The sequence below is a fragment of the Schistocerca americana genome, chromosome 8 (assembly GCF_021461395.2).
Source record: "Schistocerca americana isolate TAMUIC-IGC-003095 chromosome 8, iqSchAmer2.1, whole genome shotgun sequence".
NCBI classification, from domain to species: domain Eukaryota; kingdom Metazoa; phylum Arthropoda; class Insecta; order Orthoptera; family Acrididae; genus Schistocerca; species Schistocerca americana.
In genome coordinates this window covers 406,709,635-406,735,723 of record NC_060126.1, presented here as the reverse complement: position 1 = coordinate 406,735,723, position 26,089 = coordinate 406,709,635, and the positions used below count along the sequence as shown (strand labels likewise).

Below are 26,089 nucleotides of genomic sequence, written 5' to 3'. Positions count from 1 at the left end.
GACTATATTTAAAGAAAGTGAAGAGCATCAAATAAAAAAACTTTTGAGTGGTTTAGAAATGGGTGATACAAAGGCTAGCTATGCTGGTAATAATGTGTTGGACAAGATCCTGAAAATCTTTGACTTGACAAACTTCCTAGTAGCATTTGAAGTATTTTACTTGTATCCTACGAAACAGTGGACAAGATTGCTTAAATGGCAGATCGTGTGATCAAAATGCACTCTGTTGAAGAGATCCGAATTGCATCAGTTTACTCCATTCTGTCAACATTGTCATCCATAATGAGATTTTCACTCTGCAGCGGAGTGTGCGCTGATATGAAACTTCCTGGCAGATTAAAACTGTGTGCCCGACCGAGACTCGAACTCGGGACCTTTGCCTTTCGCGGGCAAGTGCTCTACCATCTGAGCTACCGAAGCACGACTCACGCCCGGTACTCACAGCTTTACTTCTGCCAGTATCTCGTCTCCTACCTTCCCAACTTTACAGAAGCTCTCCTGCGAGTTCGAGTCTCGGTCGGGCACACAGTTTTAATCTGCCAGGAAGTTTCATTGTCATCCATGTCAGTCCATGAGCTTCTGTTACGAATTGAAGAATTGGAAAATGAGATAAATAAAGCTTCGGAAACCAAGTAGTCACAGATCGCATGGAAGAAGTAGAAGCAGAGCAAAAGTCAACAAAAAATGGAAAATACTGCTATTATCATTTTAAATTTTGAACACGCTGTAAACCTGAAAAATATGTTCAGCCTTCTCAGTGGCCCAACAAGGAAAATCAGAAACAGTAAATAAAACAGTGGCTGAGCGTTCTATGCCAATAACCAACTCAAGCTGTCAATATTGACTGTTTCTTAACGACTGGAATAGTGAAAGATATTTTCTGGCAAATAGCAGTACAGATTTGTCTGTTATACCAGTTTTAAAAGACAAGAAAGTTCAACTTCAGTCTTTATGCTGCAAATGGTTCAGAGATAAAAACTTACAGTTCCATGCTGTTAATCACTGATTTAGGGCTCAAACACAATTTTGCATGGCCATTCACTGTAACAGACATATTAAGAGGTATATTGTGGGTGAATATCTTCATCATTATGGTTTACTCACTGATCTCAAAAATAAAAAGTTGATAGACAACATTACCAGATTAAACATTTCAGCAGAAGTAACCAAATGTGAATGCTACTCAGTAAGCTCACTCTATGCAACATGCCAGTTTTTTAACCTGTTGGAGAAATTTCCTGAACTAACAAAACCATCCATAGTACCAAAGGCGTTGAAGCACGAAGTTCAGCATTACATTATTAAGTCTAGTGGTCCACCAGAATACAGTAAGGCTCATAGATTAGACGAATATAAACTGCAAATTGTTAAAAAGGAATTTCAGTTTCTGTTAGATACTGGTATTCTACATCTGTTGAAATTACAATGGGCTAGTCCACTACACTTAATTTTGAAGCCAAATGGCCAGTGGTGAGTTGTGGAGATTATCACCATCTGAATGACAGGACTCTCCTGGACCACATCCGATTCCAAGAGTTGATGATATAAACTTTATCCTTCAAAACAAAAAGATATTATCAAATTCCATTAGCTGAAAAGGATAAACCAAAGTCAGCTATTATTACAGCTTCTGGTCTTTATGAGTTTAATTATATTTCCTTCAGACTTCGTAATGCACCTAGCACATTTCTGACGTTTATACATGACGCTGTAAGAGAACCACATTTCTGTTTCCCATATTTGGATATTTTAATAGCATCAGAATCAACATGAAACAGTTTGCAAACTTAGGGCATTCATAGGGATCATCAATTTTTATCGCCGGCATTTGAAACATGCTGGTGAAAATCAAGCTTTCCTGAATGATTACTTGGAAGGTACAACTAAAAATGACAAAAGATGCATTGACTGGACAAAAGAAGCAATTGCAGTCCTAAAAATGCAAGGAAGATCTTGCAAATGCTACACTTTTGACGTTTCCTTGGTTGCACAATCAACTTGCATTGTTTCTGTACACATCAGATTTTGTGGCAGGTGCTGCACTGCAACAGTGGCAAGATGGACAGTGAAGACCAATTAGATTATTTTTCAAAAAGGTTCACAACAGCACAAAAGAAGTATTCCACGTCTGACAGAGAGATGCTTAGTGTATACACGACTGTCAGATATTTCAAATATCTGTTAGCAGGAAGAGACTTCATTATTTATACCAACCATGCTTCTCTAATATAGGCATTCAAGCAAAACAATTAGACAGCAATGCCCATCCAATTACGTTATCTCCAGTATATTTCACAGTTTACTACAGAGCTGCGACACATATCAGGTAAAGAAAATGTTGCTGCTGATAGCTTATCAAGGCTTGAATTATTAGTTCAAATTAACTATGAAGATATACCTCAGGCACAAGAAGATGACAAAGAGCTTTATCAACTACCGTCCAGCTGTCATACATATCACTTAAATTAGAACAGTAATTGGCACATGGAGGAAAACAATTAACATGTGATATGTCAACACAATATATTTGCTCTTATATTCCTGGAGCATTATGTATCCCATTTTCTAACACTATCACAATTTGGGTCATCTGAGCATTAAAACAACTCTAAAAATTCAAGTCAAGGTCTGTCTAGACCAATACAAAAAAGAATGTCAGAAATTGGGCTAAATCATGTATTGCTTGTCACAAAATGAATCATCATGACATGTTCTTGTGGAATTATGACAGTTTCCCTGTAATGATTAATGATTCTAAATAATTCATCTTGAGCTGATATGACCAGTGTCCCCTTTGGATGAATATACTTATTGTTTAACATGCACTGATAGAGTTACAATTTGGACAGAAGTAGTATCTCTTCGAGATATAAAACTGGAAGCAGTGGCATGAGCACTTTTTTAATTGTTGGATCACTAGATTTGGAACATGATACCAAATAGTGACCGATTGTGAAAGAAAGTTTAACTCAGAGCTATTCCAAGCACCATTAAAAATATGTGGTTGTCATAAAACCCAAACTACAGCATACCATCCTCAATCAAATCGAAAAATTGAAAGCCTTCATCAGACACTTAAACCAGCCATCCGTGTCCATGCAACGGCTAAATGGACTCAAGCAATACCCATGATCCTTTTTGGTCTTCGATACTTAATTACAGAAAACACTAATCCTACAATAGCGGAAATCAGGATACTAGGTGATTTTTTTCAAGAGTATAGCACAAAAAGGGATTCAATGTTACCCCAATCTGTGTCACAACTGGAGCAGTACATGAATCATCTGTGCCTATACAACATTCTCACAAAGCAAAAGAAACACTATTCATACAAAAGAACCTCAGCAACTCAACACTGGTGTTTGTCTCTACAGAAGGTGAAAAACCAAGAAGAAGAACAAGATCTGGTAGTGAAATTCAATTTCCAGCAAGATTAGTTGAGTCCTAAACTGAGTATGCAACTGAGAAGGGGGTGACAGATTACTACAGTGAAATACCTATTTTATGTTTTTGTGAGGTCCAGACTTAAAAAATGCAAAATCTAGGAAAAAGCAGAATGATGGAAAATGTTAACCCCCCCCCCCCCCACCAAAAAAAAAAGAAAAAAATACATGGTTTTGGCATACGTCATTAAAAATCAGAATCTTCTCCAATACTTTGTATAAAATCTGTTGAAGTGAAGGAAATTAAATGTACAATACAATGTTCATACAATAATTTGTGGTAACGGATTTAATCAGTTGTAACAGCAAGTAAGAACTCATCAAAAAAATTGGAATTAGTATCTCGATAAAAGGCGAACAAGTTATTTTCCAACATGCTACAATCACAAATTATTCATTCAAGACATGCATTACTTTGTGCACTCACAGAAAAAACAAAAATTGATTAACACGTTGAATTAAACCAAAAACATCACAGCAGCCAAGTAGTTAATCCTTCAACATAAATGCAGACAACTGCTTAATGACAAATTTTGTTACTACTACTATTATTGTTTAATGCTTTTCTTATGAGCCGCACTTTATGTGCTCAACACTGTTAATGTGTTATTTTAGGTTTGACGAGAGAGACAGACACGTGGAAAAATGAGTTTACTTCCCCAAATGATGTTACAACCTTATTAGAAGTCAGCCCAGTGGATTTATATACGCTGAGCAAATGTAAATTTGAAAGAAAACTCAGGTGCTACAGTTTTGCTTCATGCCCTCTATCACTGCTGCCAGACTTTATGATCTACAGTGTATGGTGTGCGCGTGTGGTGCAAAGTTAATATGAGAGTAGTGTATATAGTTGTTGCAATTTTATTGTGTCAGATCTGAAGACGAAAGTATGCAAAATGTGCTATGCAAAACCTTTGTTCTCTTTCTGTATAACATCTCTGTCATAGCACATCATCTGCACGAAAAGTGTATTTTCAGCACTTCACAAAATGGTTTCACCCCTCCCTGCACTCTGGTCACTGAAGGGCCATATCCCCTCTCCGCACATCCTGTAGGAAAGCTCATTTTATGTGCATTAGTGTAGTGTGATGGCTGCAATAGCTATTGGGTGACTAAGAAGTCGCCAGCCGATAAGAGTTCACTAGCTGGAAAAGGGCAATGTTTCCTCTATTGTGACCAAGCTTATTCTTCGAGACTCAGTATTTGAATTTAAAAGGTTGATAATTGATACTGTTGTTGAATACATTGGATATACATGCAAAAGGATGGCACAAGAAAAGATGCTGCATGGGCCCTTTCGTCACATATTGACTTGGTCTGGATCACTTCACGTCAACTGTTTTGTTTTTCCATTACTGCTGCAACCTAGCAGTAGTTGTATCATAGCTGTGTGGAGGAGTTAAATGTCGCAAGTTGTGCTGGCAACACCGCTCATGGATCACATCACCATTTCCTCTCTCATGTCTCCCCTCCCCACAACAGCCTAAAATATTTCCTTTACTCTGCCATCACCCCTGCTGTGAAACAATTGTCTTTTTTGTCACTTATTACTTGTTCAGACACATCAAATGTCAATGGGAAGAAAACAGGATGAAGTCAAGTGAAACTTTTAGTAAGAAATTAGAATTTTTAGCATTGATCTTATGGGTTTTTCAAAGAGGCTACGAATTTACAGTGTAGAATTGAGAAAAATGTAAAATCGGAGAATGTAAAATCGAAGTTCCAATAGTGATTGCCGTGATAATGTTGGCATAATAATATCATTATTCTTTGAACAAAATTATTATTCTGACATTATCATGCCAAACACTTTTTCAAACACACTAAAAATACAAATAGTAATTTGTCATGTTTTCACACTCTAATATTTTAACACACAGAATGAAATCCACTAATTGAAACCAATAATTTACATAAACAAAACAACATGCAAAAATTTGAGAAATTAAGTAGGAAACGAAAAACAATCCTGCTTATGAACCAAACATCTATCAGTTACAAGTGAGTAGCTACTGTGGTAACCCTATGTTACCACATCTACCACACTGGCCCCACACTGGCTGTGAACATAACAAGATGTGGGGCACTGGTTCATCTTTTTTTGATTCAACTCGCTTGCACTGGCACCTGGCGACACAGGTCCAGCTACCAGCCAGCAGCATGGTCAAACAGCAATGGCATCATCACACCAAAATTGGCAAGTGCAGCCCGCATACAGCAGATCAGTAACCTATCTATTATGGAGGGCTCTCTTCCTCATTTTATTATGCTTCATTTGTATGCTCACTTGACTCTGCTCTCAGAACATTTGTTACTTGTTTGGACCAGCCTAGCTATGTACACAGGCTTTATGTGACACTTAGAATCAGTATTCTCATTAAAGTGACTTGGATATTCTACGTGTACTTGTTTGACTGTGTTACTTAACAATTGGCGACATAGTTGCAATGTTGACAGGCACATCCCCGGAGGTTGCTTTTCAGCATTCACTGCAGCAACAGCTGGAAAACCAGAGGCAGTTAGAAATGCAGCAGCAGCCATGTTGGAGTGTTTTGACAGGCCTTTTAATGCGGCCTCAAAATTTTCTGGCCTATCCGCCACATTTTCTCGTGTATGACAAAGCTGCTGAAGACTGTGACTGAATGAGAAACACTTGCAGCAGCACGCCGTGGCCTTCTAGACTCCCTTAAAGTTCTCTTTCTGTCAGGGATCTCTTCCCAAATATACCACTTGTTGTGCAAGTTAAGCCTCATTTAATGATCCTGTGTGGGTGTAATTTGATGAAATGGGTCACTTGCCTCCTTCTTCCTCCCCCCCCCCCCCCCCCCCCCCCCTACCCCCAGGATGCTCTTCAAGAAAGCTGTCGAAGTAGCACACTGTTCACCGATTAAGATGCTTTCCTTTGAGGTCCCTTTTCAACAGAGGAAACAAATAGAAATCTGCGGGGGCCATTTCAGGACTGTATGGCAGTTGTGGCACCATTGTCACATAAATATGGGTCAGGCAGACTGTGACAACAAAGGCGGTGTGAGCCGGTGCATTATTGTGGTGCAATTTCCACACTGCACAGAACTCCTTTCAGACATGGGTGACCCTGTGATTCAGTGATGACTAAGTTCTTCAAACACTTCCACTCTGTGTTGCTTTTGCACATCAGTCAAAAGTCTGGACACAAGTTTTGCACAGATCTTCCGTATGGCTAAGTCTTCTGGTGCAATCTCATGAACAATTGTTTCAGCAGATCCAAAGTTTCCGGCATCAAGCCAACACTCATTCAACGGACTGTATTCAGTAACTGGTGCACACAAGTCACATGGTCGTCTGTTCGCAATGCTGAAGTGCACCCCACAAGGGCATTGTCAGTGACCTCATCCCGATTTTCTCTAAACATCTGGTGTCAACAATTCGACTGAAACCTGGAACACCAATCACTCCCAAGGACTTCTTTAAGCATTCCAAAAGTTTCCAGTGGCATTTTGTTGAGCTTCACTCAAAACTTCATTGCATAGTGTTGCTCTAAAGATTTCTTCATCATAATTTCGACGCGACTGCTACATATAGGTACAAGGAAGAAGCTTCCCCAACCATTCAAAAGCACAGTTGCAACTACGTGACCCACCAGTGGAAAGCTTAGGGCCCCCACCCCACCCATCCTGTCTGACCACTCTGCAATTTGTAGTCACATCACAAAAAAACTGTGACGCTTTACTTTCTGGACATGCCCTGTACTCTTGTGATTTCTGCACGAGTGGAGTTTTATCAATGTAGAAAACAACATCATCAATCTTATCAGGCATGGGCTGTGAAGTTGCAAAGCTTAAGTCGCAAGTATAATTTCGTTACTGTCCAAGAATCTTATGCAGACACAATGGTTTGAGACCTTACGCAGACACAATGGTTCGAGACACTATAATTAGATTGTACAAGCTGTGACACAATCGTGAATAGAACAGTGATCCAGAAAGTGTAGAATAAACTTCTCTTATTTCCGTCTCTGATAAAAAAAATTTATGTCCTTATACTACCCAGTCTCATCAGCAATGACCAGCTTCAGAACTGTTTTAAGGAATGGTCATCATTGACCGAAACTGATAGCCTAAGGAACTAACAATTTTGTGATCACATACAGAAATGAAAGAGGTCCACCTTCTTAAAAAAAAAAAAAAAAGTACTTAGATAGCACAAGCAGTTGAAGTTTCCTGGTCCACAGGCCATCAGTTAGATTCTGGGGCTGATGTGGCTGCTATCAACTTAGATGACAGCAGATACTCATGTTCCAGCATGCCTTCAGAAGCAGAAGTTGCAGCCCTGTCAACTCTGGCTGTGACTTCCAACCCTAAAATTATGGTCATTAGCATCATTAGCCATGTGTATGACAACTTTGCAATTGTTTCTAACAAACTGTTCATCAATGTAAGTATCACCGGCACACCTCTTCAACCACAGATGGGTATAGGCAGAGTGGCATCACTTCTGAACTGGAACACTTGCCTACACCTCGGCACCCCTCCGCTGTCTCCTACTTCCCACTGTCCTGCCAGTTATAATTGGTAACAATTTCCCATTCTGGGGCAGTTTATGGCAGAGATCACATACAAGGTTGGTTGGTTGATTTGGAAGAGGGGACCAAATAGCGAGGTCATTGGTCCCATTTGATTAGGGAAGGATGGGAAAGGAAGTCGGCCATACCCTTTCAAAGGAACCATCCTGGCATTTGCCTGAATCAATTTAGAGAAATTACGTAAACATAAATCAGGATGGCTGGATGTGAGTTTGAGCTGTTTTCCCCTCGAATGTGAGTCCAGTGTGCTAACCACTGCACCACCTCGCTTGGTGACGTACAAGATAGCAGTGCGCTCTTTGTTATATCTTGTGGTGGACAGTGCCTTTATGGAAACTTTTTTGTGGTTTAGATGCTTCCATGGCATTCCATTTCACAGTCACTGATACGGTAAATTCAATGTCAGACCTCCTGCCCTCTTAAGAATTGGATGACCTCTGCAAGGAATTTTTTGTCCTTTTTTTCCCCAAGACTTGGCATGACCACAGTGTACGCGGTGCACATCACTCTCAAACCCACTGCACAACCTCCTTTTTTTCATGTCTGGCCTGTGCCCCTGGCACTTTGTAATAAAGTAAAAGAATAAGTAGATAAGCTGACATTCTTGGGAGTCATGGAACCCATGTTGTCCAGCAAATAGGCTATGAAGTTAGTGATTATTGAGAAACCAAAAGGCAAGTTCTGTCTTTGTGGCAATTTCAAGGGAGTGGTCAAATCACAGTCTGTGTTCAATACATAGCTCATTCACTCCCTTGAAGAACTCATGATAAAACTGTCAGGGAAAGTATTTTTCAAAACTAAATTTGTCTGAAGAACTTTCACAGTTGCCACTAGAAGAAGAGTCATGTCGGCTTCTTGTTCTCAAATATGCTATATGGCCTCCACTGGTACAACTGGTTGGTTTTTGGAGTTCCTAGCACTTCAGTGCTTTTTCAATGTTATTTGGAGCAACTCACACAATGAATTGCTTGTTATATCAACTATCTTGATGACATAGTTGTCTTGGGTCCCACAACCAAGGACCATCTTTGCAACCTTCAGCTTCCGTTTTACAGCTTACGTGATGAGGGTTTCAAGTGCAATTCTGATAACTCCGATTTCTTCCAATCCTCTACTGAATACCTCAGATGTATCATTTCTAACCATAGGGGTACAGCCAACAGTCATATTGTGACTGCTGAGGCCCTCCCACATCCAACTAAAGGAGCTCCAGGCATTTTTAGGTAAAGTCGCATACTACCACAAGTTCTTGCTGCAAGCAGCTACTGTAGCATGTCCTTTCAATCTCCTGCTCACGAAAGGCGCATAATTTGTTTGGATGTGTGAATGGGAAGAAGGATCCCAGAAGTTAAAAGATGGTCTGCGTTCCACCCCATGCCTGGACACGTACCAGCTTCTTGAGGCTACTGACACATCACAGTACAGTGTGGGAGCCATGCTGTCTCATCATAGTACAGACAGTTTGGAATAGTCCATTGTTTTTGCCTTGAAGATGTTCAACTCTGAACAGAAAAATTACTGACAAACTGAGAAGGCAATTGAAACTTCCTGGCTGATTAATTCTGAGAAGCCAATTATTTACGCAATCAAGAAGTTTTTTGTGTTTATTTACAGCGTCAAGTTTCACATCGTCAAGAACCATGAACCTTTAGCTTCTCTCTTTAGCCCTGTGGCACATCTGCTGGACAAGATGGCACACAGACTTTAAAGGTGAGCTCTGTTCCTCAGCTGTTACCACATCACGATCCACTTTAGCCCGAAGGCTCAGCACTCGAATGTTGATGCCCTCTCCTGCCTTTCTACGGGTCACGAATCCAGCTTTGACCAGGATGATGCTTTTTGTTTCTATCTAAATTATAAATCTCAATGGTCGGTGGGTGGGTTCCTACTTACTGGCTTCCGCATCGTCTATGTGGTATGCTCGTATCCCGTTCATAACTATTTTGTACTGTGTGTTAGACTGACTTTCGCTGATGGTGTTATTTTGTTATCCATAGAACATGCTGTATTGAATGTGGTCACTGTGGCATGCCTCAGGCGTGACACATCCTTTGTCTCCAGCATCATGGTCACTGGGAGACAAAAGAAGACGTTGGCCCACCCAGATGTCTACTGGCCAGGGATCAATCGTGAGATTGAACATTTAATTACTCTTTGTTCTAAATGTGCAGATGACCAAGCCACCCAGCAGTAGTGTTACCCTCCATGGCCAAAAACCTCACAGCTATGGGAGCGAGTCCACCTCAATTTTGCAGGCCCCTTTCTGGATGCTTACCAGCTGGTGGTCATATTATACCTACTCTCAGATTCCATACACCATGAACTGCCACTCAGTGATGGCGAAACTGATGATGTGTGCCCTAAACCTGAACTTCTGTATCAAAGCCTTCCCCCACACCCTGGTGGTGGACAATGACCCACAAATGGCTCACAGACATTTCGAGATCTCTGTGTACAACACAGTTTTCACCATGTCAAGGCACCCCTGTTCCACTCTCAGGCTAATGGGGATGCCTTATTCACACTTTCAAGGTGCAGATGAAGAAATACATAGGGGCACCCTGGCTGAAGAAGCACTCATCTGTTTTTTCACTTCTTGCAGGTCCATGCCACTGGGTGAGAAGAGTCCAGCAGATCCGCTGCAGGGGCACTAGCCTCGCACATTCATCAACCTTCTGTTGCCTGCCCCATGCCCACCTTAGCCCCTCTGTCACCACAATACAAATGCCAGAGACCCTTGTCTGGGCTCATGCTTTTGATACCATGACAGCTGGATCCCAGCAGTCATTCGCAGCCAGTGAGATCAAAGAGTCTTCAAAATTGCTGACTAAGGACAGGCTGGTCGCCTGCCACTGCAACCGACTTTGCCCACCACAAGGTGAGGCACCAACCTCCATTGCCTTGCACACAACTCCTGGGTAGCCCTCCTTCCCATTATCCAGATCCTCTCATTCTGCACTATCCTTAGACCCCCCCCCCCCCTTCTCTGTTTCTGCATCCACCTCCAACAACAAGCACAATTTTTCCTACCTGACCCTCCTCCGACATCTTTTCTAGTCCTGTGAGTGAGCATCAGGGGCTGAGTGGAAATGATCTTCAGCAGCAGCTGGGAGTGCTTGAGGTCAACAGGTGCCTTACCAGGCACTTCCTGCCTAGACCCCGAGGCTCTGGATACCCCCACCGATACCATTCCAGTACCACTGACCCCCTGTGGCTGGTGTGATGGAGCTGTCATTCTCATGTTCATTTCCAGCTCTACTCACCAGTGCCAGCTGACAGGAGACTTCTGGCTTCTCCACAGAAGCCATGGACGTCATGTTTCTGGGTGAGACACACTATCCCACGTAGTGTGGAAGGAGGGAGGTGGGGTGAAGGTGCATTCTATCATCGTCACCCTGCCACATCTACCGCAGTGGCGCCATGCTGGTCATGACCATAACAAGGCTCATCTTGTTATGATTCAACTCACCTGCACCTCACAGCATAGATCTGGCCATCAGGAGGCAGCACAATTAAACAGCAATGCAACATTGCAGTGAGGTTGGCACGCACACCCCATGCACAGTTCCACCTAACGAATCCAACTGGCAGCCTACCTATTGTAATCCCAGAGCAGAGGGCTATCTTCCTCATTCTGTTATGGTTCATTCATATCCATACTTGAATCCACTCTTGGGATGCATGCTATTTGTTTGGACTTGGTCTAATTATGTACACAGTCTTCGTATATAACTTATGTTTGGTGTTCTCATTCAAGTAATTTGGTTATTCTAGGTGTATTTATTTGTGTGTGTTACTGCAACTGCCTTTTCTTATTTTTGTTTATTGTTCCCATTCTGGAATTTCTATTGCTGTGGTATTAGTTACCACTGTAACACACAATGCAGGGGCTGAAATTATGACACAATCAAACAAATAAAAACAGGTGACAGAAAAGACAAAACTGAATATATAATGAAGAGCTAATTATTCAGAGCAGGTTCACTTTTGTGACAAGAGGAGTAGATCTGAATATGCTCAAAGAATGGAAAACAACAATCCAAAACTGAAAATCTGAAAGTACAATTGGTATGGAAGATTGCAGGAAGATCTAGTTTAATCAGAAAAATTGAGACGGGAATATATCTGACGCAGAAGAGGTCTTCCCACGTAAATGACAGAGAAGTATGCATGCAGTCAGTAAATCTGCAAAGATAAACTGGATAAGGGAAATAGGGGTGATGAGAAAAATAAGAAAACACACACAGACACACAACTTTAGAAAACAGGATGGAGGTCAAGTGAATAGACAGATAAAATCCTTATGATACACATACACTGTGAATGAAAAGTAGAGGAATTATAATTGCAACTCACTTTGCCCTTCAATATTCAGATTTCGTTCTTTAATGGCTGCTGCCAGTTCCTTCTCTTCAGCTTCTTGTTTTCTGCGTGCAACAGCTTGTCTTCTAGCTTGCATTTCAGCTCGCTTCTGAAATAAATAAATAAGTCCAGTTTCACAATTGCTTGCAGACAGGGTTTGGCATTTTTACAATAGCAACAGAAATTCAGAGAGAATGCTTTATACTGAGATATATCAAACAAGTGACAACTTACTTTTGTTGCAACAGCTTTCGCCCTCAATTCTAAAGCTTCCTTGTTGCTTGTACTTGTTGCTAGCATCTCATCACAGAATGCAATACAATCATCAAACAATGATAGGCGAAAACTGCACTCAGCCGCACGAGACAGTGCCTTTGGGTAGCCTGGCTGAACCTTCAGAGCTGCACGACAGTCTGCCAGACATGATCTGAAACAGATTTTTATAGTGGCCAGAATACATTAATGACATTTTTAATTTGAGCTGTAATTTAATCATCTCTTCCTAACAAGGATACAAGAATTTCATTAAACAGGCACTTGGCAGTATTGAGTTAACATACTTTCTTTGATACAAAAGCAGTTTCACTCAAATGACTTGTAACTCACAAATGAGCAATGCAACAGCTATTACGTAAACTATGGAAAATTGAAGATCATTATAGTCAGGTTAGTCACTAACACATGTTTGCTAGCTAAATAATAACAATGTGTTCTCTTGATGAAAAATGATACAATCTGCTTTGAATTAGAGAAACCCAGAAAGAAAGTGGAAAATGTCAGAGCTGCGAATTTAATCATTTGCAGCACCTCATTTACATGTTAAACAGATTACATCAAATTATTTTGACAAGTCAGGGAGGAACACACAGACACTTGCAATGTAGTCTACATCAGAGATCATCTCATACTTGCTCGCTCAGATTAGAGGACAATGAAAAAAGCAAGCCAAATTTAAACGAATGCAAAATCTCCAAGATTGGCGATCTTTTACAGAAGCTCAAAATTTTGTGCGGAGTTCAATGCAAGATGATTATAATAGTTTCCATAATGACACTGTGCCTCAAAACTTGAAGACAATCCAAAGAGATTCTAGTTGTATGTAAAGTATGCTAGCGGCAAGAAACAATCAATGCCTTCTCTGCACGATAGCAATGGAAATACTATTGACAACAGTGCTGCTAAAGCAGAGTTACTAAACACATCTTTCCGAAATACCTTCACCAAAGAAGACGAAGTAAATATTCCACAATTTGAATCAAGAACAGCTGCCACCATGAGTAACTTAGAAGTAGATATCCTTGGAGTAGTGAAGCAACCTAAATCACTTATTAAAAGGAAGTCATCCGGTCCAGACTATATACCACTTAGGCTCTTTTCAGGGTATGCTGATGCAATAGCTTCATACTTAACAATCATATACAACCATTCGTTTGACGAAAGACTGGAAGATTGCAGAAGTCCCACCAATATTCAAGAAAGGTAGTAGGAGCAATCCACTAAATTACAGGCCCATTTCATTAATGTCAATATGGACCAGCATTTTGGAACATAAACTGTGTTTGAACATTATGAATTACCTTGAAGAGAATGGTCTATTGACATGGATTTAGAAAACATCATTCTAGTGAAACAAAATACCTCTTTACTCACACAAATTGGTGAGTGCTACTGACAAAGGATTTCAAATGAATTCCATATTTTTAGATTTCCAGAACTGCGTGCTTATGGAGTATTGTCTCAGTTATGTGACTGGATTTGTGATTTCCTGTCAGACAGGTCACAGTTCATAGTAACTGACAGAAAATCATCGAGTAAAGCAGAAGTGATTTCTGGCATTCTCCAAGGTAGCGTTATAGGCCCTACACTGTTCATTATCTACATAAAAAATTTAGGAGTCAATCTGAGCAACCAGCTTACGTTGTTTGCAGATGATTCTGCTGTAAAGTCTAGTAAAGTCATTAGAAGGTCAAAACAAATTGCAAAATCATTTAGAAAAGTCATATGTATGGCACAAAAATTGGCAATTGACCCTAAATAATGAGAAGTGTAAGGTCATCCATATGAGGCTAAAAGGAACCCATAAACTTCATTTACACGATAAATCAGACGAATCTAAAGGCCATAAATTCAACTAAAAACCCAGGAATTATAATTCTTCTTCTTCTTCTTCTGTGGTGCTACAGTCCAGGAAGACCTTGACCTTCCCAACGAGCTTCCGCCATCCATCACGGTCACATGCTACCCTCCTCCAGTTTCTGCAACCGAGCTTCTGTATAGGTCTTCTTCCACTCCATCCAGCCATCTTGCTCGAGGTCGACCTCGCCCCCTTTGTCCTCCTGGGTTACCAAAGAGAATCTTCTTTATCACCTCAGACTCCTCCATTCTTCCCACATGACCCACCCATCTTATCCTTCCTGGTCGTATGATTTTTGTTACAGGAGCATCGGCATATATAGTGTACGATTCTCCATTGTACCTTTTCCTCCAGTGTTCTCTCTCATACACAGGGTCAATTATTCTCCTCAAAACTTTCCTCTCAAATCCGGCGAGCAGCCTTGCATCCATTTCCGTCAAGGGACATGTTTCTGAAGCATAAGTGAGAACTGGTCTAAAAAGGGTTTTATAAACGTGAACTTCGTTGGGCGGCTGAGGAGTCTTGACTGGAATAAATTACTCAAGGTGAAATATGCCTTATTTGCTGATTTCAGCCTAATTTTAATTTCAGTTGAGATGTCATTAAAGCAAATGACTGTGGAACCAAGATACCTGAAGCTATCTACTCTTTCAAATGTGTACCCACTCACAGTGAAAGTTGACGGCATATTGGGTTGATATGCTTTCCCACAGGCCATGTTTTTAATTTTATCTTCATCATGAGACCCATCTTCTTACTTGCTTGACTTAAGGCTGTAAAAGCTTCTTCCAGTGCTGGTACTGCCCGTGCTATGATGTCTATGTCCTCTGCATATGCCAAAATCTGCACTGAATTGTAAAAGATGGTGCCCCTGGTCTGTAGACCTGCTTCCCTAATCACCTTTTCTTCTTGTTTTTTCCCACGAGGTCTGAGTGCCAGCCGCGGTGGCCAAACGATTCTAGGCGCTTCAGTCCGGAACCGCGCAACTGCTAAGGTCGCAGGTTCAAATCCTGCCTCGGGCAAGGATGTGTGTGATGTCCTTAGGTTAGTTAGGTTTAAGTAGTTCTAGGGGACTGATGACCTCAGATGTTAAGTCCCATAGTGCTCAGAGCCATTTGAAGCATTTGAGGTCTGAGTAATTTCCTCGAACTCGAATGTAGCTTCTTACATCAGACATCATCATTTTAACCATTCTAAGGAGTTTTCCATGTATCACCATCTCCTGTAAGGCATGAAACAACTGGTTTCTATTGATGCAGCCTTAAAGTCAATAAAGAGGTGATGTGTTCCACTTCTATACTCAACAGTTTTCTCCAAAATTTGATACAGGTTGAAAATCTATTGCTGACCTTCCTCACCAAAATCTGCACTGACTTGTAAAAGATGGTGCCCCTGGTCTGTAGACCTGCTTCCCTAATCACCTTTCTTCTTGTTTTTTTTCCCAGGAGGTCTGAGTGCCAGCCGCGGTGACCAAACGGTTCTAGGCGCTTCAGTCCGGAACCGTGCAAATTTTACTCTCATTTATTATGTTTCCTTCTTCATCTCTAATCAAGCTGGTTACATGAGCAAATTGTCTTCTAGTGTTGTTTACTTTTATAAGGAACTTCCTTGTTTCATTCTTCTTCTTGGACAATTCCATACATTCTATTTCAGCCTTAGTCCATTCCCTTTTCTTTCGGTGATGTGTCATCTTTTTGCCCCTCCTTTTCTCTCGATAATCCTCCAACAAGCTTCTTGTGCAATTAGCCTGTAATGTCTTTTGGTATGCAGTGTTCTTTTCTTCAGTCACACTCTTCATCAAACCATGTTGGCCTTACTGATTTCCTCTCCATCTCTAGTGTTTCCTTAGCTGAAATGTCTATAGCTCTTTTTACAGTCAACCATTTTTGTTCTATGTCATTACTGTCTCGCATTGTTCATTGTTCTTGATCTTGTTCCAGGGCCTGAGAAACTTTTCTGACAGTATGATTCGTAAGTTTCTGTTAATTGCAGTGCTGCAATGTTATACTGTTCTTTCCTAGTATGCCTTTCTTTCTCAGCATTTGATATCCTTGCTCTTATCTTGGCCATTACAAGAAAATGATCTGAATCCACGTTAAGGCCACAAAAGTTTCGAACATCCAACAAGTTAGATTTATGCCTCTTGGTCTATCAGTAAATGATCAATTTGATTAATGGTTCTACCATCAGGTGACTTCCATGTGCCCTTGTGTATCTCCTTATGGAGAAACCTGTTAGATCCCACTATCATCTTCCGGGAGGCTGCAAAGAGAATCAATCTTATTCCATTATCATTAGTGGATCCATGTTTACTATGGGCTGGAACATGTCTTCTCTTCCAAGTTATGCATTAAAATCAACCAGCACTATCTTGAAGTCACTCCTTGGACATTTATCATAAGCTTTTTCATGGGCATCATAGAAATCATATTTTAGGTCTTCAATAGATTCTTCTGTTGGTGCATGTACATTAATTATACTATAATTAAAGAATCTTCCTTTAATTCTAATTACTGATAGCCTTGGATTAATGGGTAAAATTCATCACCAAATGTTTCAGAACTTTATGAACAGGGAAACCTGTACGAAACTCATGTCTGTTATCATCACAGCTATAGAACATTTCCAATACCCCACTCCCTGTCCATCGAATTTCTTGGATGGCAATAATGCTCTCCTGAGCTTCCCCTGCTGGTCTAATAACAATTACGAACAATTAAATGTTGTGGGGAAAGCGAACCAAAGACTGCAATTTATTGCCAGAAATGCAAAGGATCTAAAGAGGTTGCCTACATTACACTTGTCTATCCTCTTTTGTAGCAGTGCTGCATGGTGTGGGATCCTTACCAGATAGGATTAATGGAGTACATCGAGAAAGTTCACAAAAGAGCAGCACAATTTGTATTATTCTGAAATAGGGGAGAGAGTGTCACTGACCTGATACAGGATTTGGGGTCGACATCATCAAAACAAAGGCATTTTTCATTGTGGTGGAATCTTCTCATGAAATATCAATCACTAACTTTCTCCTCCGAAAGTGAAAATATTTTATTGACGCCAACCTAATCATCATAATAAAATTAGGGAAATCACAGCTTGGACAGAAATATATAGGTGTTCGTTTTTTTTCACGCGCTTTGAGATTGAAATAAGAGAGGATTATGAGGGTGGTTTGATGAACCCTCTGCAAGGTACTTAAGTGTGATCCATGTAGATGTAGAGATTAGCACAATGCAAAACTGATTTTGAAACAGTTTGCATTAGAGTGAAATTGACAGAAAATGACCATTATATTAAAGTAGCAAAGTTCAATTATTTTAGCAAATGAACAGAAAATAACGATGAGAAACTAAGGCTTATACTGAAATAGACTTCTACTTTGGAATTAGCATGAAAGGCAATTCAAACAATTCTGTCTTAGGCAGTAACAAAGCGATCAACAGCATACAAATATGGTTTCCATTTTTGTAACCTTTTGTTTGTATAATAGATATATTACATGTGGGGCAGCAGATTTGTAGTGTCACTGTTACTATGCGACAAGGCCTTGTAAATTACTTTGATGAGCACATAGAAAGTAGCCTAAAACTTGATACTCGCAACCTACATTCTACATGTCCACATTTCAGCTCTTGTAAACTGAAAAATAATCTAAGTAATACTTCAAAAAAAGAGTAAGGAAATCACAAAGAAAAATTAAAAGATCAGTGCAATCAATAACAACATATATTCAAAAATTTGTTGCTTCAAACACAAATACTTTTATAAAGCACATCAATTTTTGCTACTCTAACCAATTCTCCTCTAAATTCTATTTCGTGTTAGTTACTATTCTGAATCTAATTGTTCTAATAATTCAAAGTACTGACTGTTGCTTGCTTAAAAGTGGTAAATTTTTAATACTTCACTTGCCATACAGATTTAGAATACAACGGGAACCCCACAAACGATGTTATACCGAGAAATGATGCATCTCAATTTTTACAGTTTTTACAAAAGTTCACTGCTAACAGTTTTATAATTTTGTGGTCTTAATGTTCCTTGATAACACTCAAAAATGTCTGTAAACAGCCATCTGATGGCTCGTGTTCCCAGTTATGGATAACATCGAAATGCACTTCATTAAAGTGCTTGGCACTTTAATTTTATTTACATGTCTTATTAATAATAGTTTCTTATATAGAATATAATTCTGCACTTTCTATACTCTGGCTTATATTTAACAACACAATAATCTACTAAGTACTTTCGTTCAAAATTCACATTTCTTGTAAAGTAATGAAGATAATTTTACCAAACCTTCTATATCCTATTTTTACATCAAAACGTATGTATTCTCAAAATATCAGCTTTGTATTTACTTTCCCTGCCAAATCTGAAACTAACATAAAGCAAGTGATTTTTGTGGAAAATATTTACTGGGTTTTGCTCAAACTTTGTATTTCTTCTATCTATGTCATTCTGCACTATTCTATGAACAAATTACAAAATTATAACAACACCTAATTTTTGCAACACATTTTGTGGTAGATTTACACACAGACGCTGTGCTCTGTATGACCTTGGTGTTGAGTAGAAAGAACAAACTGACTTTGACTTATACACTGAGCATATGTACAGGGTGGCGCAGGGGAACGGGAAATTTTGAATGTTACAGTTGGCAGCACTGTAGCGCCGGCAGATGTTCGAAACTTTGCACAATTGATGTGAACGCATTGCCATTTAGTAATCATGGAGAATTGGACTGGTGCGGAATGTGCAGTAGCTGTGGGAGCATTTTACAAAAATAGTGATAGTGCGACTGCCGCGCAGAGAACATTTCGACAGCATTACCAGCTTGGACGTCATGGACGTGTCCCATCTGCGCATGCGATTACAACGTGGGCGGGTAATTTTGAAGAAACAGGATCTGCCTTGAAAAAGAAACCTCCAGGTGGCATTCCAACGGTACATACCCCAGAGAACATTGAAGCTGCTAGAGCTGCAATCGAGAGAAGTCCTCGCCGCTCCGTTCGACAACATACATCTTTGCTAGGGATTAAGCGATGAAGCTTACAAAGAATACTGCACGAATTAGACTTCCATCCCTATAAGTTGCAGATTGTGCAACACTTACATGAACGAGACCCAGCGTCACATATGGAGTTTAGTAGCCAGATATTGGCTAAAATCAACGAGGACACGAATTTCCTTGGTAACTTACGGATATTAGACGAAGCCCATTTCCACCTGAACGGATTCGTGAACAAACAGAATTTTCATTATTGGGCACAGGACAATCCTTGTGAGTTTCACCAGCGACCACTACATAGCGCCAAGGTCACAATATGGTGTGCTGTATCATGTCACGGTGTTATTGGCCCTTATTTTTTTTAACATGAGGATGGTAGTGCAGTGACAGTAACATCCACTCAATATATTGAAATGATTCAAACATTCTTTACACTGAGACTGTACGAGCTTAATCTTAACGTCGAAAACATGTGGTTTCAGCAGGACAGAACCATGTCACACACTGCTCGACAATCAATGGCAGCAGTTCGTCAATTGTTTGGAAGACGCATTATTTCACGTAACGGTGACATTGCATGGCCTGCGAGATCCCCTGATCTTAGTGTGTGTGACTTATTCCTGTGGGGATATCTTAAAGGCAAGGTGTACCGTACACGTCCTGCAACAATCCATGAACTGAATGAACTGAAGGAGAATATTGAAAACAAAATCACTGCCATTCCCCAAGATTTGCTACACCGCGCATTCCAGAGTTTTCATAACAGGCTGTGAAGAGTGTGAAAGCCGAATGGGAGCACATCTTTCTGATGTCATCTTTAAAAAGTAAAGAGACACTTTTGGACATTTTGATTGTAAAGACATACTGAATAATGGCATACTGAATACATTCACTTTCGTTAATAAATTACTAGTTTTATGAATTTATTCATGGAAATGACGTTATTTCGAAATTTCCCGTTTCCCTGCACCACCCTGTATATTGTGACATTTGTCTACCATCACTGCGTGATGCATGTATTTGGCAATTTTAAATGATAGTGATTAAGATCAGGCACTTTCAGTGCAGCCTCAGTAGGTCAGACTTGAGAATGAAACTGTTGGGTCGAAACTCATCGCCAAAAAAATGTACTGCGACTGTGATAGATTTGTAATAAACTCTTCATGAAGTTTACAAATGTTAATGGGAATTGCGGACACAAAAGCAAAGTTTCCAGTAGAGAAAAAATGACTTGTTGACTTTAGTAGAATGAATCGATGCACTGAATGAACCACCAGAGAGTGGAGGAAATCTATCAGAGCAGTGACACAGAGGTTAAACAAGTAAAATTCACATAAATGTCTGTTGAATACATACAGGAAAGGGAGTACAAGGCCTGAATAAGACATTAATTTGATAGGTTTCCAAACTTAGAGATATTCAACATCCACAAAATGTGATAATAAGGGTCACAAAATGTGAAGAACTTTCTGCAACATATGTAAGGCATTACTCATGGATGTCAGAGGAAGCTAGTCAAACAATCAACAAGGGGTGCAGCTACAAGTTACTTCACAGTACGATAGTCGCAATAACTCAAACCATCAGGTAGCATGCACCCTGTATCTTTCGTCAAACAGTTTCCAAGTGCTCTCTTGTCTTTGTGGACTGGAAAAATGAAGACTGACTTTGTCACAGGTTACATGCATGAAAAGTTATTGCACAAGCCATCAGAGCTGTAGAAGACTGTAAAAATAACCAACATTCTGAATGTTGTGTGTGTGTGTGTGTAATGGTGGGGGGGAGGATGTGGATGGGTGTGGGTGGAGGGGTGTGTGTGTGTGTGTGTGTGTGTGTTTGAGGTTTACGGGCGCTAAACAGCGGGGCATCAGCGCCCAAACGCATAAAAACAGGAACACAGGGGGTGGGGAGTGTGTGTTTGTGCATGTTTTCCTTCTACAACTGAAGGAGGACTCTGTCTGACAGCTTAGCATACTTTTAAATGTGCCTGTCTGCCCCTCAATGCCTCCTCTAAAGTGGTAAGTAGCAATGTATCCTATTTCATATTGTTAATATCGTTGTTATTCCATTCTGAATTTCTACTGCCTGATTATACCTGTAATTTTTCAGAAAAAAGTGTGCTGCTGCTCTATTGTTGAAGAGCTGGGCATTCAATGAATCATCACTGCATTTCTGGCGAAGACCTTCTGTATAACTTATGATGGCAACACGATATTTTTTGCACTTGAAGTTAAAGTTTCCATCTTCCTTGTATGTGGCTGCTAATTCTGTAAAGTACAGAAAGTTTAATACTTTAGTAATCATGAAGTAGATCTACAAACTGCTCACTTACTATTTAGCAATAATGATGTTCACAACTGTAATGGTCATAACCATCATATCAAAGGGACAATAATGAAATGAAAATCACTACATACATTAGTCTTTAGACAGCAGATAGATTTATATTTTCTACACAGTGCTATGTAATGAGAAAATTATTAGTGATACTGGAGCATAAGGTTGACAAATGAGGATGATGAAAAAATAAAACAATCAATGGAAGAAAACTGTTTATCCTGCAATGGAAGAACAGCTACATCAATAGCAATAAAAAAAAATGCTTTATTTTCATCTTAAATGCAATGCACTTTTATTTTATCTCATGAATGCCAGTGACTTTAATGTTACAGACTTGGAAAGCTGTACTGGAGAATATGTCAGTGAAAGGCTTTGTGTTTTCCAGTGACTGACAATCCTACTCATCAGTCAACATTATGACAAAGTGGACACCTTACAAATCCCAAGGCAAAAAGATCTGGCAGTGCCTTCCTTTGATCTGTAGACTATGAGTATAGGTATTGTTTAAATGACTGTACAGAGTGCTTATGTGGTATAGAGCAGTACCTGTGTTATTATGGATGGCGTATGAAACAAAAGGAAGAGAGAGGGCTGTAGTGATGCATAGAATAACATTAAAATTTAATTCACAAACGTAATTTTAAGTTTACTGTCTAAAAGAAAAGGAAAAAGATGTAAAGTAACATGTGATGTTTCTCAGTTCCATGTCAATGATGGCAAACAAACATTTGCTGGTTACAGACTTGGTCAATTGCATCAGAATTATTCTACTGGTGTTGTCGCTTAGTCTGACGAGAAACTTCCACATTGCACGCACAATAAACAACCTGATACTAAGGAAGTTATTAATGTGATGTATGGTAACATTTGTAACTACATATTGCATGTACTTCAAAAACAAAATTGTTCTATTCAAGTTGACATATTGCAAAAGGTGGTGCTAATTTTGAGCATTTGAATATAGTAATGAAATATACGAATACATGGGAATCCATCATTATTATCAGGGAGAGAATATAAAAGCAAGCACTTAAAGTAAGCCACCCTATCAACTCTTTCATTTATTGAGCTGCTTATAAAGGTTGCCTTTTATCAGCAAACTGTCATTTAAGAGAATAATTGAACAAAAATAATCATATAAAATTAAATTGTAAAATAAAACTGCCTTCACTCTGAAGATTGTTTTGAACACAACAGAGCTTTAGTAGATATGGTTCTATTGGAGCTGATACGATATTGCCTTCCTTTGACCTTTGAACTGACTTATTCATCCTGATTTAGCAGACCTACAGTTCAATGTAGGCTCCAAACTACAGAGCAACTTGGCATATTTCACATTAAAAAAAATCATTTCCTAAGCTGAAAGAAGCAATAAGTGAAAAAAAATTTCTGAAACCAACAACATAGGATTTTTAAACTAGTATTCATTCACTGTGACCAGCTGAAATAGAATTTATTAAATACTATGATGAATTTTCAAACAAAATACAAGCAACTTCAACTTCAGACTGAAATCTAAGTTAAATCAGTTTGTATCAGTGGTGCAACTTGGTGGCAGCACACAGACAGCTCTTACTGAATAACAACAAGGGTGATATTGAGATTTATGCCTTTAGCTAGCACCAAAACTGTTGTACATGCTTTAAGTCTTTTGCCAGATGTGGAATAAACACACACACACACACACACACACACACACAGCCACCATTGTCTCTGGACACTATGACTCAACTGTAACTTTGTCTGAAGTGAGCAGTAACCTATGCTGGAGTGGGTAGCAGGGGTACAGAAAAGATAGGGTAGAGATAGGGAGGGATAGGGGGAGGGATAGCACAGTAAGAGTGGTGGGAGATGTCAGCACTGCCTGTGGGAGTGTGCAGGGACATGGTGGGGACAGGACAGTGGGATGCTAGGTGCAGCATGGGAAAGCTATGATGGGAGGTGAAAGGGGGGGGGGGGGGGCTAAGACAGCACCAAGGGGAAAGGAGAGGTAAGTGAAAGGGGGAAAGACTGAGCTGGATGGATAGAACACATGTAGTGCTGGTGTGGGAACAGGAAAAGGGATAGGCAGGTGGGCTGAGACTACCAAAGGTTGGTGCCTGGGGAGTGATGAGCTCAAAGTGTATATTTTGCAAGGTGAGTTGCCATGTGTGCAATTCATAAAAATGGTTTTCATCAGAAGAATCAAAGTGGCACAGGTTGTGAAGCATTAGCTGAAGTCAAGCACATCATGCTGGATGGCATGCTCAGCTAATGGGTGATCCAGCTGTCTCTTGGCCACAATTTGGCAGTGTCATTCATGCAGACAGGCAGCTTGTTAGTGGTGAGGCCCACACACAATGCCGCACAGTCAATAGATTACATGGCTGCTTCCACAGGGTGCCCTGTCTTTGATGGGATAAGAGATGCATGTGACAGGACAGGGGTAGGTGGTAGTGGGAGGATACACAATGAGAGGTAGTTGAAACCCTGGTGGAGAACACGTTTCAGTCTCCCCAATTCTCAGTGATACTGGATACTGAGTTACAAGGGGGAGTGTGGGGGTGCTTCTTTGTGGCCAGTGAACAGGTATGTGAAGGATTGTAGGTGACTGGAAAGACAAGGTGGGGAGGGTAATTTCAGTCTGCAAAGGCCTCATTGAGATGCTTGGCATATTTGGTGTAGGACTGCTTGTCACTAGAGATGCAACAACTGCAGGTGGCTAGGCTATATGGAAGGGACTTCTTGGTGTGGAAAGGGGGAGCTGTGGATGTGCAGGTATTGCTGGTGCTTGGTAGGTATTATGTGGATGAAGTATTAATGTAGCTGACCTTGATGTGGAGGTCAACATTGAGGAAGCTGGCTTGTTGGGCTGAAAAGGACCAGATGAAGCAAATGAGGAAGAAGGTGTTGAGGTTCTGGAGGAATGTGGGTAGGGTACCATTACCATCAGCCAAGAGTATGAGGATGTTATCAATGAATTCGAACCAGATGAGGGGTTTGGAATTCTGGGACACAAATAGGTTGGCATAGGATGGTGTCATGTGTGTTCTCATATGGCTGTACCACAGAGCTGTTTGCAGGTGATGCCTTCAAAGACGTTTTTGTGTATTAGGCTACAGCGGGTCATGACAACCAGGAACAAGGTTGTTGGTTTGGAGTTGGTCAGGCATTGGGAAAGAAGGCATTCAATAGCGGCAAGGCCATGTGCATTGCAAATGTTAGTGTAGAGGGAGGTGGTTGGTTGGTTGGTTTGGGGAAGGAGACCAGACAGCGTGGTCATCGGTCTCATCGGATTAGGGAAGGATGGGGAAGGAAGTCGGCCGTGCCCTTTCAGAGGAACCATCCCGGCATTTGCCTGGAGTGATTTAGGGAAATCACGGAAAACCTAAATCAGGATGGCCGGACGCGGGATTGAACCGTCGTCCTTCCGAATGCGAGTCCAGTGTCTAACCACTGCGCCACCTCGCTCGGTAGAGGGAGGTGGTGTCGACATAAGTGATCAGAAGGATACTGGATGGTAAAGAAACAGGAACTTGGAGAATCGGTAGAGAAAGTGGTTAATGTATTTTGTATAGGAGGGTAGATTATGATAATAGGCTACTGGGTTGGTCTGTCAGTGAGGATGTAGTAACTAGCCACAATGGGACGTCCTTGGTGGTTGGATTTATGTACTTTAGGATGTTAGTAGAAGGTACGAGTGCAAGGAGTAGTGGGTGTGAGAAGGAAGATAGATTCAGCGTTCAGCGGAGAGGTTCTGGGATGGATCTGGAGATTTGAGAAGGGAGTGCAGATCCTCCTCAGTTTCTGGAATGGTGTCTTTGTGGCAGGACTTGTAGGTGGCAGGTGGCAGAGTCCCTTCAACAGGTAATCCCTGCTGTTCTTAACCACAGAGGACTGTGGCTGGCTGATCACGAAAATAATAGGATGAGCCAGCAAAATAATAGGATGAGCCAGCCACTCTGCAACACGTTAAAACCTCCAGCCTAAAAGTTTAGGGCGGAGTCGAATCACAACACAAAACTAATTGAAAGAGAGAGCTCAAAAGAGGGTGATATTAAAAAAAAATTTTAATGGACCTATAAAAGCCGCTTGCACGAATAAAACTTAAAACCCAATCTGCCATAGAGACATTGTCACCTAAAAGAGATGATAAAGCACCCTGGAGATTAAAAGTTCGCCTGAGGGCGGTTAAAAGAGGACAGTCCAACAATATATGGGCCACCGTCATAATCGCACCACAGCGACAATGAGGGGGG

General features: G+C 40.5%; 1 protein-coding gene across 1 annotated transcript in view; it reads right to left on the bottom strand.

Moving 5' to 3' along the window:
• LOC124544853 (DNA polymerase interacting tetratricopeptide repeat-containing, protein of 47 kDa) overlaps positions 1-26,089 on the bottom strand; it is a 77,573-nt gene that overhangs the window by 26,703 nt on the left and 24,781 nt on the right. The window contains exons 3-5 of the mRNA XM_047123566.1: positions 21,607-21,778; positions 12,601-12,793; positions 12,361-12,475 (exon numbers count right to left, since the gene is read on the bottom strand). Of these exons, the coding sequence (XP_046979522.1) occupies positions 12,361-12,475; positions 12,601-12,793; positions 21,607-21,778 (480 nt within the window). The remainder of the gene's footprint in view (positions 1-12,360; positions 12,476-12,600; positions 12,794-21,606; positions 21,779-26,089) is intronic.